At 38.7% G+C, this 14152-nt stretch overlaps 1 protein-coding gene across 1 annotated transcript; it reads right to left on the bottom strand.

Moving 5' to 3' along the window:
* Positions 1-775: 775 nt before the first annotated feature.
* LOC140234772 (protein phosphatase methylesterase 1-like) lies at positions 776-12778 on the bottom strand. Its single transcript, XM_072314810.1, has 13 exons — positions 12643-12778; positions 10023-10145; positions 9700-9790; positions 8912-9021; positions 8066-8223; positions 7333-7423; positions 5563-5628; positions 4246-4414; positions 3360-3420; positions 2744-2809; positions 1898-2007; positions 1677-1744; positions 776-1252 (listed from the first exon to the last, which is right to left on the bottom strand). The coding sequence occupies exons 1-13, from the start codon at positions 12720-12722 to the stop codon at positions 1234-1236; spliced, it is 1212 nt and encodes a 403-aa protein (XP_072170911.1). The 5' UTR covers positions 12723-12778; the 3' UTR covers positions 776-1233.
* Between the last annotated feature and the right edge of the window lie 1374 nt (positions 12779-14152).

The following is a 14152-nucleotide window of genomic DNA, read 5'->3' on the forward strand; positions in this document are numbered from 1 at the left end:
GTAACTATTTTGTACCTATACGTACCAATCTATTTTTTTTTCTGCAAAAGCCCAAGAAACAAAAATGTCATCTTCCTTTTTTCTTCAAAAAGTTTGTTAAACACAACATAAATGCAAGGGACTGACAAATTGCAGTAACTCCTGGCAGCTCATAATTCTGCACTATTTTTAGACAGCACCACACACATTTATACAGTGATACAACAATGAAGAGTTCTTGCAAATGACTCACCATGTCCGAACATCCGTGCTACAAGTAATTTATAATTCACATTCTTTCCTTCAGTACTGTGTACACTCGATAGATTCTCATGGTTCAATCTTCCCAAATGTAATACACACTTTTAGGAGTGCAGCATATGTCTTCCAAGATAAAGGAATTTTTCCAAAGTGTTTGGCAGAAGTTTTCATTACATCTGCATTTCAATAATACATCGCCTTTGTACACTGTCTTGTTATGTCCTCAAGACGTCAAACCACAAGCACCCTATGCATCCTATGCAGAATAATTGAAAGGGGAAAAAAAAAGACGAAGTATACCACACACAGGGCATACGCCTCTCCTTTTCTTTCATTTTTGTTCTATTTCCAAACACTTGTACAAAAGTAGACAGTGTCACTGCGCAGAAGTAAAGAATACATGTATGCATTATCAACCGTGGAAGTGTATGCACACACACACACACACAACAACACACACACACACAAACAAGATGTTTGTATACAGTGTACATGTAACGCATGCAAAGGTTGATCAAACTGTTGCAGTCCCAGACTGACCGTTACCGATTTCACTCAAAACGCTGCCTGCTACAAATTCATGGGCCTGCTACGTGAACCAGCCTTCCTATCAATCACCAAAGATCCCACTTGAAAACGGCAAGTGAAAGACATGCACCTATCTATAAAGGGCAAGATCACAAGGTCACGTAATATGACAGAGTGGCCTCGTGCAAAAGCAAAGCTCTCATTCAGCAACTTAGTCTCTGAAGAGAGAAACTTTAAAACTCTGTGCCACTAGCCCTGATGTTGGATCCAGAAGTACAGTGGTGGCATGCTTCTAGTCTTCTTTACAGCCACTGTAGACACACACAAAGGACTGGTCCCAGCAAACTTGGACCATGTGCATCATGACCGACCACAGCCATGCTCCATCACCTGTCTCTTGAATCCCTGTCTGAACCAAGACTACTTGGGATGGAGATGCAATCATAGGAGACACTTCAGACTGCACTAGCAGCAGGGAAAGGGTCTGGGGAAAGATGAAAGAGATAAGAGATAGAGATAAGGGGTGGGTTACCATATTAGAGGTCTCCTTTTTAGGGTATCATCTGCAGATTCTACTAGCAACGTAGCAGACAGAGCACCTTTAGGACCAACAAATCTTCATCATGTTTTACATCTCTGCCATTTGAAATGCTGTGCATCAGAGTGTTTAAGATTATGTTGGTGATAATTACTAGACATTTGTGCAAAATACTGGCTTAATTTGGGGCACTAACACCAATGACATACACCTCCAATCTTTTTAAAGTTTACATAGAAAAAAAGTGCCCTAAAATTACAGACTGACTGTTCAGAGCATCTTTTGATCTTTTCATTAAGAAAATTCACAGTACGTCAAAAATTTAATCACTACTTGATCAAGTGTGTGAAATTCAAGGAATGAAACCTACTTCTCAAATCCACCAATGGCCTCGGCAAATCTGTGTCTTGTCATGAAGGTAGCTAGTGCATCAGCAACCTGAGAAGAGAGAGTGAAAACAAAGAATTCAAATGTCACGTGCAGAGTAAAGTAATCATCCTGATTCTATGTGCATTGTACAGGTAATTATACAATCAACAGAACAATCACATCCACCATAGCTTAAGATGCCACAAAGAATCCTTGACCCACCTTTTGAGGCTGGTCCTCGTGTACAGCATGACCGCACTGGGGAAGAACTTGCATCTGGAATTTGCCCTGCATCTGACCGATTGTCAAATCACGGTCAAGTCTGTCCACTCCTGAGATTCACAACATAATCACAAAATGGACTGTTACATCTTGCAACAAAACGCCCAAAAGTTAATACTGATTAAATCAATTGCTCATTAAAACATGCCTGATTTGACTCAAGAGAAACACAGTTTGAAAATGTGACTGGTGGATCAATGCTATCCTTGGCAAATGAGATTGACAATTAATGATTTCAACATTTGAAGGGATTGATCAAAGAAATTCACATTTAGAAACATAAACAAAAGCCTAGTGTGAAACTTTTAATAAAATAGACTGATGATATTGAAAGTTCTGAACTATTTACTGTCAACACAAAGTCACCCATGACGGAATTCTCTTGTCGTCTCGTATCAGCATCTTAGTAATTGATAGTATGACTATTGAGCAAAAACGACATGAAGTATAAATCAAATAAGCATTACCCTTTCACTTGAGCCCTATTAATTTCATATACAGTGCATATCAATATTTTGTTTTGATTACAGGATTTTCTCAAGCATCCTATACTGTAATTGCTGGACTGATTCTTACATTGGCAATGCATTATAGATTCTGCTTCTTTATCTCACTGCCGAGTTGTTTTAAATTTCCATTTTTTAGCAGATTTCAAGAATTAAATGGGTTCCAAGTACACGTATTCTTTCTCTAATATGATATGCATATATGCACTATAAGACAAGATATATCACTAATTTAATGATGAAAAGATGATTATTGCCAAAGCTTTGAGCTGACACTTACCAGCCAGTAGGAGCATTTTGGGCACGTTACATGACAAGAAGAGGTTGGACATTCCTTTGAACCATCCTGAGAAAAGAAAAGTAAATAAAAGGGCCCTTCTCCAGTTTAGAATTACATGCAATTATCTACAATATTATAGCATGCTGTAAAGGATAATGAACGAGGTACATGGGGTGGATATCTGAAATTAATATCATCATCAAAGAACTATCATCATAATTATCACTGCTATTAGCAAACATCAGTAGCATCAACATCTTTATCATCTGAATGATCATGTCTTTCAGAGTAAAAATCCTATCTTTTGAAACATTTGAAAAAACAAACAAACAAACAAACCCAATCTATATCAATCTGATTCTTACTGTCGGGTTGTGATAACATTAGTGAAAATACAACAGGCAAAAATAAACACAAGTAAAAGCTCTTTGCATTACTTTTTGGCATAACTCAAATCTTTTATGCATCGTAAAGACAAGATCAGATCAAAGTCCAACAAGCAATATTTGAGACAGCACAGACAAAAATAAAGAGCCACAATCTACCACAAACAGTTGATGGCAGGAAATAAACGTGCCATCTTGAGACAAATGATTATCTGAATAGTGTAGCTCACCTTCCCAGTGGCACTCTGTCTTTGAGAGGTCTATTCTCCATGTGTGGGGAGTCCCCTGATCCTGTAAAAAGGTTCGGCAGAAGAAATTGTAGCTCTTACACCAAAACGTTATATAACGGAAGCAAAGAGCTGCTTGCAATGCACATCTCCCTGCACTGAATACGTGTACTGCGTGTACCTCAGTAGCTCCACATATCTTAATCACACAATACATGAGCTTTTGATGTCTGAAAACAAAAATCAATTTAAGATTGATTGCTTTTCATGCTTCATGTCACTGCAAGAGAAATGGCAATTTCAATATTTATGAGCCCCTCCAAAGTTCCTGTGACTCACAGTTTCTCAAGGAGTGTTTCGAACTTCTGAAGTATTAGAAGATATCACTGATAAACATCCAAATTAATGGCAAATGTAATGTATGAAAAAGCAAAGAGCCATCACATATCAACTTCTCTGTCAATGCTGTTCAATTTTTTTGGTGAAGTGGACTTGAATTTCATAGAAGGGAACAGATTGGAATAGAAAGGAATGAATGGTATGACACGGTACGGTGTAAAATCTTCTTGCATGTTGAGACTAAGGTATGACTTGGAACAGGACAGAACAAAGCCAGTATGGAGTGGTATGAAATTAAATTACCAGAAAGTAAAAAATAAATAAAGAAATACAATAAAGGAATATTTTTTTTTAAAGTGTTAAAGTATGATATGAAATGGAATAGACTTTATTGGGATGAAATGAGATGAAAAAAAATGAAAATAAAAAGGAATAGACAGCAGCAATGTAAGGAATGGGATGGAATGCAATGCACTGATTAATGACATGATCAGAACTGGCGTGGATTTGGAAAGCATCGGATGGAATGTGAATGGTATGGCATCCTCACCACGGGAAAAGTCGAAGAAGGTGATTCCGATGCTGCCCCTGCCCTCGGAGAGGAATTCTCTGTGGATTCTTCTTCCTCTGCGATGACGTCTTCCGTAGAGACGCTAGGGATGGGTGGGTCAGAACTGTTGGAGGAGAGACCGGACAGAGTCTCTCCCAGTTCTGAGCATCTGCAATGAGAGATAAAATAAACACATTAGCAGGGGGTACTTCACATGGGCCAACTCGGAACAGCATCCCAATGGTTTAACCTGTATTCCACTATTAAATGAAACATTCACACTTGGGCAATTAAAATTGTGCAAGTACAGCTCATGACCAAGAATGTCACATAGCTTTGCTACGTATGATAGTTTGTATACCTCATTCAGCACTACTGACCATTCCTTTGTCTCATTTCAGTGACGTTTTTCACTGACATATCAGTGAAACTAATTTCACTGATATCACTGAACTACGTATCAAATTATGTATTTCTAACTCTGATAGATATTACTCACAAACTTTTTTTAAAGTTTTGACACATATTTCTGGACAAAAAAAAAAAAGTCAACACCTTCACAAAGATTGACATATAAATACAACATTCTGCGACTACGATATGAAGTGAAAGAACAACAATGGCTTCTCATTTGCTAGACCATGCAATTTGTCTACAAAGAGGAGTAGTTATGTTGAAAAAAATCTCAACATCTTTGAAGAGATGGCTTGACAGAAAACACCAGACAGACAGCAGCTCACCACAAGGGAAGAACTTAATGTAAACAAACAAGCAATCATCGGACTGCCAGCCTCAAATCCTCTCTGAAGAAATAGGCACTACAGATTAAATGCTTCACCTGACAGTAGTGTCTCTGGTTCTTATGGATTCATACCGGGAACTTAAAAGGGATAATACGGTATTGATAGAGGCAAGGATCAGGTTTTTAACTTTTTGCGAGATATCAAGAAACCACTTGTAAAATAGTACAGAGCATACCTTTCTAAGAGGAATTCAAAGTTTATTTGATGAAAATAAGTTTGGGAATGGCTGAGACATCAAAAAAAGTGATCATAACAAAAGGTGCATCCAATCTTTTTGCTCTGTTTCGTGTATCTCAGCCATTTCAAAACCAATTTTCATCAAATAAACACTGAATTCTTCTTGGAATTATGTGCTCTTTATTTTTTCATAAGAGGTTTCTCATTATCTCACCAAAACATGTTAGAAACCTGAGGTTAGGTCTCAACCAAAACTATACAATCCCTTTAAGGGTTGAGAGTATATCAACATATCCACTAGGTCACTACATTTCCTCAAACCAATGGAAACACTCACGGTTTCACCTGTCCAATCATGGATACTCTGGCTGATTCTACGTTCCGAATTTGACCTGTCTTGACTCTGTCTTGGAAGAAAAAAAAAAAAAGTGCATTAATGTTTACACTATCAGGAATTAAATTGGCAATTATTACAGTAAAACAATTATACTATAAGCTTTTAACAATTAAGCATCAAGGATAGCATCAAGAAAACATCCTTATGAGATTGTAAGCAGGTTGGGTGAAGTTCAAGGACAATTTAGTTTGGTGGCAGCAATCAAAGAGCTTTTAGATACTAATTCAATACTTCCCCCTCCCAAAAGACAAAAGACAAATAAGGGTCTAGGGCAATTACCCCCTGGGCAATTACCCCGGACTCTTCACCTGTCCCTAATCCTAATCCTAATCCTGAAACTAATCCTAACCATAACCCAAACTCCTAACACTAAACCCAACCCTAACCCTAATCTTAACTCTAACCTTACCACTAACCAGTATTTAGCCGGGGGTAATTGCCCTCTGGGGGTAATTGCCCGGATACGGACAAATAAACATGCAACAACAATAAATATATACAAAATATAAGATAACAAAAAATATGAATAAATTCAATAGAAAAGCACCCTTTGATGAAGAAAACGAAAACTCGCATTTGAATGTGTACATTCCATACTACCACTGATATGATGGTAATAGGTGGGGGTTTGATTGGCTTCTTTTTTTTTTTTCTTTTTTTTAATGTATATTCACAAAGTACCATCACAGCTGTCCTCACATCAATATTGTTCTCTGCACTTCAGCTCACTGCAAAACTATGAGTCAAAGAGCAATAAAATCAAGAAACAGTTGGCTGGTCTGAAACACAGCAGAGAATGAATCACAGAATGCTTTAAGAAGTGTACACTACAAACTAGAAATGTCGCTACAGCTACTGGTTATACCCCCGCCAAACAACATTTCATAAGCTTTGGTCAAAAAACTGAGGAAGTAGTTAAATCCGCAAGATCTTTCCTTGATCTTCTGCCATTAATATGCCGTTACCATGGCAACGTACTTTCGGGTACTGTCGAAAAATGCGTCTTGCACATCTACAACCAAAGGCACACATCTGTACCAAGTTTCATGGAAATTGGGCAAAAACTGAGGAAGTAGTTTGCAACACAAAATTTTCCATCATTTTGGCTAATAATATGTGAGCTGTTACCATGGCAACATACTTTTTGTCACTGTCAAGAAATGTGTCATGCTGACCTATATCCTAAGACAAACATTCAATATGAATTCCATGAGAATTGGAAGAACACTGATGAAGCAGTTTTGCCATGAAGCATTTTGCCCTATATTTTACCAATAACATGCCGTTACCATGGCAACGCACTTTTTGCCACTGCGGAAATATGTGTCTTGCACATTAACATATTCAGATGAACATCTGTACCTAATTTCATAAAAATTGATCAAAAACTGTGGGAGGAGTTCGCGACGCAAGATTTGTACCCATTTTTGCCCATAATATGCCGTTACCATGGCAACGTACTTTTGGATACTGTCAAAAAATACGTCTTGCACATCTACAACCCAAGGCACACATCTGTGCCAAGTTTTATGGGAATCGGTTGAAAACTGAGGAAGTAGTTCGCGACGCAAGATTTGCAACGGACCGCCCGACCGTCCGCTGATTCCTATATACCCCCTTCAAACTTCGTTTGGCGGGGGTATAATAATAATACAGCTATCCATTCATTTGTTCACTTGAAATAAAATGGTAAATTGTGTATTTACTTACGCCCACTCTATGGCATATTCCAGAGATCTGAATGTCTTTGGTCTTCCTCGCAGAAAGCTTTGCATAGACTGTAGAGCATCCATTGCCGTACCTGCAATACAAATTCACTTTGTTGAGATGTACAATGTACGTTTCACTTTCAGTTGTAAATCATAAGCAGAGAATCATATACCTGGCAATGTCAAGTCAATGAATGGTATATGGCAAAGAATATGTGAAATATTTGGTGACAATCAAAACATCACAGTAGACATCTACAAAAATACAGCTTAGATGTAATCTTTCACCATTAAAAAGATCTCTGCACATGGTTCCTAATTTGTATGCCAATGCACCATTTTTGTGAAGCTAAAGGTCCTTTATACCACTGTGAGCAGTGATTTAAAAAATGTTCAAGATATCACTTTTGATGCATATGTGGAGGTCAGTTGTATCACAAAACATCCTACCATAATTACATTTTTGCAGTAAAGACTAAAATATAAGGAGATATCACTATTTTTCTCATTAAACCATAACTGTAAGTGGTTTAGTCTGGAAACATTTTTATTATAACTATTGTTCACATTTTGTATATATATTTAACAATACTTAACATCGATTATACTGGTTCAAATTTTTACATTGGTTGTTTCTATTCCTAACTCACATTTTAGAACTATTTTGAAGCACTAATGCTGGGTTTTTGTTTCATCTGCAAATGGTAAATTATGCCTTTAAAGTAAAAACTCACCTTCAACAACATCAATGACCACCAGGCCGATGAGGGAGGGCACAAGCTGTTTGACCGCGGCGTGAATGGCGATGGCCCCGCCCATGCTGTGACCCACGAGGATAATGGGTGGGGTGTGATCATCTCCATACATGGTTGAAATCACAGCACCAATATCACTGCATGAAAGAAACACAATAAATAAAGACTGAACCTAACTTTATTGATAACATCCTTGCCTCAGTCCATACATCACTGGCAGAAAGACCTACAACAAGGTCCCATAACATAATATAAATACTGAAGCGTCACAGTGATACTTTTTTTTTTCTCCATAAGGCCTGTTTATCATGAAGTAGATGAAAGGTTTATGTGACAATTTCTTTCAGCCACTTGATGGCAAGCTCATGTTTCTTTTTTACCATTGGTCAAGTTGACTGATATGCAGTGACACCGAAGTACTCTTTCTGAAAAATAAGACAACTAAGCCAGGTCAGGGTCACCACAGGCAAGGGCATGCACCTAACCACTCGCTGTTATATCATTTTGTTTCAAACAAGCATAAAGGTATCATAGCTTACTCTTTTTTTTTTTCAATGTTCAAAAAGGGAGAATCTAAATAAAGTATGCCGTCAAGTTACACTAATCAATCTTAGTTTTTACTGGTCAATAGTGGCAATGCCTATAATGCTCATCCCTCATTCATTTCATATTACGGTTTTTATGGGTCACCACATTCAATTTGACTCAGAAGCCTTGAATCTCTGTCGTGGTAAGTCATATCTCGGCAAAAATCAATTTTGATGCTAAATTCAAATATCAAATTTAAATGCTCCAGGGTAGGTGATATACCACACACACACATACTTGGCTAGAGTGTCAGCAGAAAGGTCCTCAACATCGGTGGTGCGTGTGTCCCCATGGCCCCTCATGTCCAGCGCTGCCACTCTGCACTTGACCATTCCCGTCAAGTTTTGCTGGTCAAACGAAGAAGAGCAGATTGAATACAGAAATGCTTCACATGCTGCTGTCTAATTTGCAAGTTACACAGGTCTGCCAATATTCCCACATCCAAATCAGGGAGATTCCACACAGCAATCAGGGAGATATCTGTTTGTTACATGCTTTTCAATGGGCAAAAATAATTCCCAAATCAGGAAGATTTTAATATTCTCTTATTCAGACATGAACAGATTTGGACATTTTCAGAGAGACTCCTGCAGAATCAGGGAGACTTGGCAGCTCTGTTTACATGTCCCCATCATGTCACATTTCTCACATGAGGTTAATTGCAAAGATTTCAGGGAAGTTGTGGCATGTACAAAAATGTGACTTTCCCTGGACATGTGATGCTGAATGTCAGTTTCACGCAGGCGTTCTAGGTAAATCACATTCTACAGTGTCTTACTGTATAGTCTGTATTACTGAGATGAAAGGTTATATTTGCTGTACAAAAATTTAAATTGCATGCATTTTTAGTTTTACCTAAGTTGCTAGACTGTGTATTTGGGAAGAAAGGGATATTACATGTCTGTTCAGCTTAGATTTTTTTTTTTCCCATTATTTTTTCATCAACTCAGTTCCCTGCAATACTACAGTGTATTTTCTTGGTCACTAAAAAACTGTGAAGCTCTGAAAAACTGTGAAGCACTTACTGTCAAAAGAGCCCAAGACAGAGCCGAGTGTCCTCCTCCGTGTAGGAAGAACGTCACGGGACCATCACTGCCCTTGGTGTACACTCTGAAGATGTGAATACACATTTCGCGGTCAAGGGTTTCAAGACAATGATAAGAATTATGGACCATACTGGTCCAAGTGCTTGTTTGCTTCTTTCTGAGCATCATTTTTTTTTTTCTTCCTCTCATTCATACTCCTTCAATTTTTACATCATACACATGTGCACACAACACAAATTATAGCTCCACAAATGCCAAATTAGACAATGATATTTCATCATACAAAATGCCACAGAAAGGATATATTATCATCATTGTCCCCAACAGCAACATCTCCAAAAGAGTCAAAATAGTCGCTCCATGGCAGCGGGCTGAAATCACGCTTCCTTCCAAATCCATGTGGTTTACCACCACCTCTTGCAGGTCTGAAATAACAAAATATAAGTCACAACATTCAACAGTATAATAAACAATTATACAGTAAGAGTAAGCTGTCCAAAATCTGACTGCCTGCCAATATCTGACCAGCCAGAGGTATTATGTAATCTTCCAACCTATGAATATACATGAGTTGGATTTGGGGCTAAACTTTAATTAAGCATCTCCCCAATTCACTGTACCACAGTTTACTAAAAGTGTTATTTTTGCTCGGAATTTCATCCTCTGAGTATGGCATTCAGAGCAGCAAAAAATATAAAAAAAAATAAAAAATAAGAGTCTGATAATACAATACATTCTTCTACTAATAGACCTAAGCTACTTAAATGATCTAACACCTGATTGAAAAATCTAATTATTACTTGATTTAAGGAGTTTAAAGGGATGACATAGTATTAGTTGAGGATGAGGATTCAGCTCTTGACAACTTGCGAGATACTTAGAAACCACTTTATGAAATGTTACTGAGCATAGAATTCAAGGGGAATTTACAGTTTATTTGGTGAAAATGGGTTTTGAAATGGCTGAGATGTCCAAAAACAAGGTAAAACAAAGATTAAGTGATCCTAAAAAGATGGTCCCACCTTTTATTAGGATCACTTTGTTTTGGACATCTCAGCCATTTTAAACCCAATTTTCATCAAATAAACATTGAATTCCTCTTAGAATTATATGTTCTGTCAATTTTCATAAGAGGTTTCTCATTCAGCTGTCAATTAATATTTTCTTCAATTTGTCTCCCTGTATTAAACAACTGAAAATTTTGTTAATGAATGAATTGTCTCCGATGAAATAAAACAAACTGAAGAATATTCACAGCTGAGCCCTCATCCCTCTGCTTAATATTCTCTCGCTTTCAGGTTTCTCAATATCCAAAAAAAAAAGAAGAAAAATCATCATCAAAAAACACTGGAAACCTGAAGCCCCACCTCAACCAAAACTGCACTGTATCATCCCTTTAACTCTTTAACTTTTTATGTGCCACATTCGCATGCCCAACTCAGTCGATGGCATGCCAAGTTCGCGTATTCTGTTCAAACACACAAACTAACCCAAACCGATCAATGAATCGCCAAATGCCTCACAGTGCAATGAAACTGTTTCTCGCAATTCCATTACTGGCATGTCACATGTAGCTTGCATATTTCATGTGGTGATTGACTCTCAAAAGTGGTGTTCGGCATCGGACTGGCGAGTAAATCTTTGTGGGCAAAGGTCATGCTTCTACTATAAATGTAGTAGCTACTGATCATGGTCATTGAAAGAAAAACAATCATACATTTGACTTATACAGTTTTTACATCAAACTCAACAAAGCAATTTTCTCTATATTGGCATTTTCTCTACAACTTCATTCATTTAATGTCCAGCAGGGTAACAAAAATCTATAAAAGTTAAAAGAAAAAAAACCACCCCAGAATGCTTTCCCAAAGCACGACTACTGACCTACTGTATGTGTATGTTTAACCATACACAGCCCAGTCGCCGCTGTTCATACGTAGAGCGACAGGGCTGTACCAACGAAGCTCCAAACACGAAGAGGGTCCAACGATCGCATGCGATCGGATTGAATTTTGATACTTTAGATCATTTTTTTGTCACTTCAAACTCATCTGACGAACAAAATGATAATGAGACTTCATATCTATGCGATGAATATTGAAATTTAGATTTAATAACTTCCCTGAAATGATGGTTATATGCAGCATGTGTGAACGGTTCACGAACGGTACATCGTCTTTCACGCCAGGCCATTTCCAATATCCGGGAGGTCACATGATCTGAATGCCCTTTCAAAAGGTCGCGCTGTCGACCGTGCTGCTACACCAACACTCAAGCAGCGCATCGCACGCACGCAAAAGATTTCCGCAGAGATCAAGGCGCCATTTTGAATTCTGCAACGATGAACCCTGACGGTGTTAGGGAATCCGCCAGAAAGTATCATTTTTTGGTTCCACGGACTTATCACGAGGGCTCTCAATGGACTTACGAACCTTCTGTAATACAAGCATGCACTTAAGGTGAGTAACGTTTGTTAACGTGTACATTATTTATAAAGAACGTATGAATTTTCATAAGTTTTGTAGTTGTGTTGTGGTTCCCCACTTTGTAGGTGCCCGCTCGTTGGTCAGACGCTGTATTCGCGTAGCGTATTAACACTAACAGCGTCTGGTCGGGCTAGTGTATGTTATACTGTCTCAGAATAATGTGACATAGGCCGTACAGGGGATTTACACCATACATGAGGCATGACACATGATAACTAATACTAAATAGCCCGACCAGACGCTGTGCGAACAAAACAGCGACTGGGCTGTGTATGGTTGAAGTTAGATAAATGATAAAGAGTTAACTGGCACCAATACCAATATCATCCCGTCACATACACAGTCACTAGTACGTGGGGCCAGGCAGATTACAATTGCCCTCATCTCAAGTAAATGCGATAGTGCCGTATCTTTTTAGAGCACAATATTTACTCACCTGCCACCAGGTACTCCCCTTGGAGGCATTGGTGGTAATCCACCTACGTTTTTCATGAGAACTTCTCTACTCAAGGCCATTTTTGCACGAGTGCTAGCAGAACAATCTCCTCTACTCTGGATACACTAGCTGACACACATACTCGGACTGACGCTATAATATACACACACATAGCGCCTAGTAGCAGCGCGCGTACGTGCATCCATCCTACGCAGAGACGAGTGATCCTACATTACGTCCCCAGGATGGATTGGTCCCTGCGATTCTCGTCCACCACCTGCTGATGAGCTCAATCATCTCTCCTCTCTGTTGATGTGCTGTGCTATGGTACCCAGTGGCGGATCCAGTAGAGAGGGGGGCGCACCGGGTGCGCGCCCTTCTTTGTTATTTTTTTTTTTTTAACAACAGAAATAAAAAGAAAAAAGGGGGAGCACTAGCACCACCTGTAATTTTTTTAAGGCACCTCCCCTTTACCGCCCCTGGGTACCTGGGTCCCGTTGCATAAAACTTTTTTCACAACCTTAAAAAATTCAGGTTGGGATTTGCCCAACCTGAATTTTTTAAGGTTGCTAACCTAAGAATGTAAAATCCGTTGCATAAAAACTCTGGCTGGGAGCTTCCGACCGGAATTTTGTGATTTCAACCGGAAAAAAATCCGGTTGGAGTTTTATGCAACGGGCCCCAGCTGGTGGGCAGAAAATCAACTGTCGATCAGTTTTTCTAAAAAGTAATTCTTTCGCCAGCCGATGTTGTTTCTACTGCTTACCAAATATAATGATACTGATGATCATACTATGATAAATGATATCGGTAGTAGCAGAAGTCTCTGCTGTTGTCATTCGCCTGCATGGGTCAATTTTAGAGGACTATTGGAGCAGTTAGGTACCATAAGGGCTCACCACGCGGAGGTATGACAACTTGAGCCCCATGATGATGATGATAATGATGATGATGATAATTATAATAATGAGCGATAATGATAATGATCTTCCATCATCATCACGACGTTTTGAGTAATACCAGGGAGGTGAGGTACTTACAGTAACACTCGGGGGCGGCCCAGGGAGGGGGGACTTGGAGGATTAAGATTGTGCGAGGGAGCCGACAAAAGCGATTAGGACCCTTCTCTTCCAGAGACTCTGAAAATATGCATATTATTCACCTGAGCAAATGCATGACATAAGCATAGGGCCTATATGGTATATTCATGTTTAAAAGGTTTATATCAGGGATTGTATAGTCAAGGTTCCGAGCAGAGTTTACAGGGCCGGCCGAACGGGGGGGGGGGGGGGGCTGGGGCCCCCACTTTATATATATATATATATATATATATATATATATATATATATATATATATATATATATATATATACATATATATATACATATATATATACATATATATATATGATACATAGGGTCTAACCACTTGCACCCCCCCCCCCGACATACACACTTTTTTTTTTAACCCCGGCAGTGGCACCAGAAAGAAAGAAAGAAAGAAAAAAAC

This window comes from Diadema setosum, chromosome 11, assembly GCF_964275005.1.
Source record: "Diadema setosum chromosome 11, eeDiaSeto1, whole genome shotgun sequence".
NCBI lineage: Eukaryota > Metazoa > Echinodermata > Echinoidea > Diadematoida > Diadematidae > Diadema > Diadema setosum.

What these genes read in the sequence shown, in the direction of transcription:
- LOC140234772 (XM_072314810.1), bottom strand. Translation starts at nt 12,722, where the DNA reads ATGGCCTTGAGTAGAGAAGTTCTCATGAAAAACGTAGGTGGATTACCA. An exon ending in TGTCTTGGGCTCTTTTGACA is followed by an intron (nt 9,022 to 9,699) that starts GTAAGTGCTTCA and finishes TCGTTTGACCAG; the next exon opens with CAAAACTTGACGGGAATGGT. An exon ending in GGTCATTGATGTTGTTGAAG is followed by an intron (nt 7,424 to 8,065) that starts GTGAGTTTTTAC and finishes TTTGTATTGCAG; the next exon opens with GTACGGCAATGGATGCTCTA.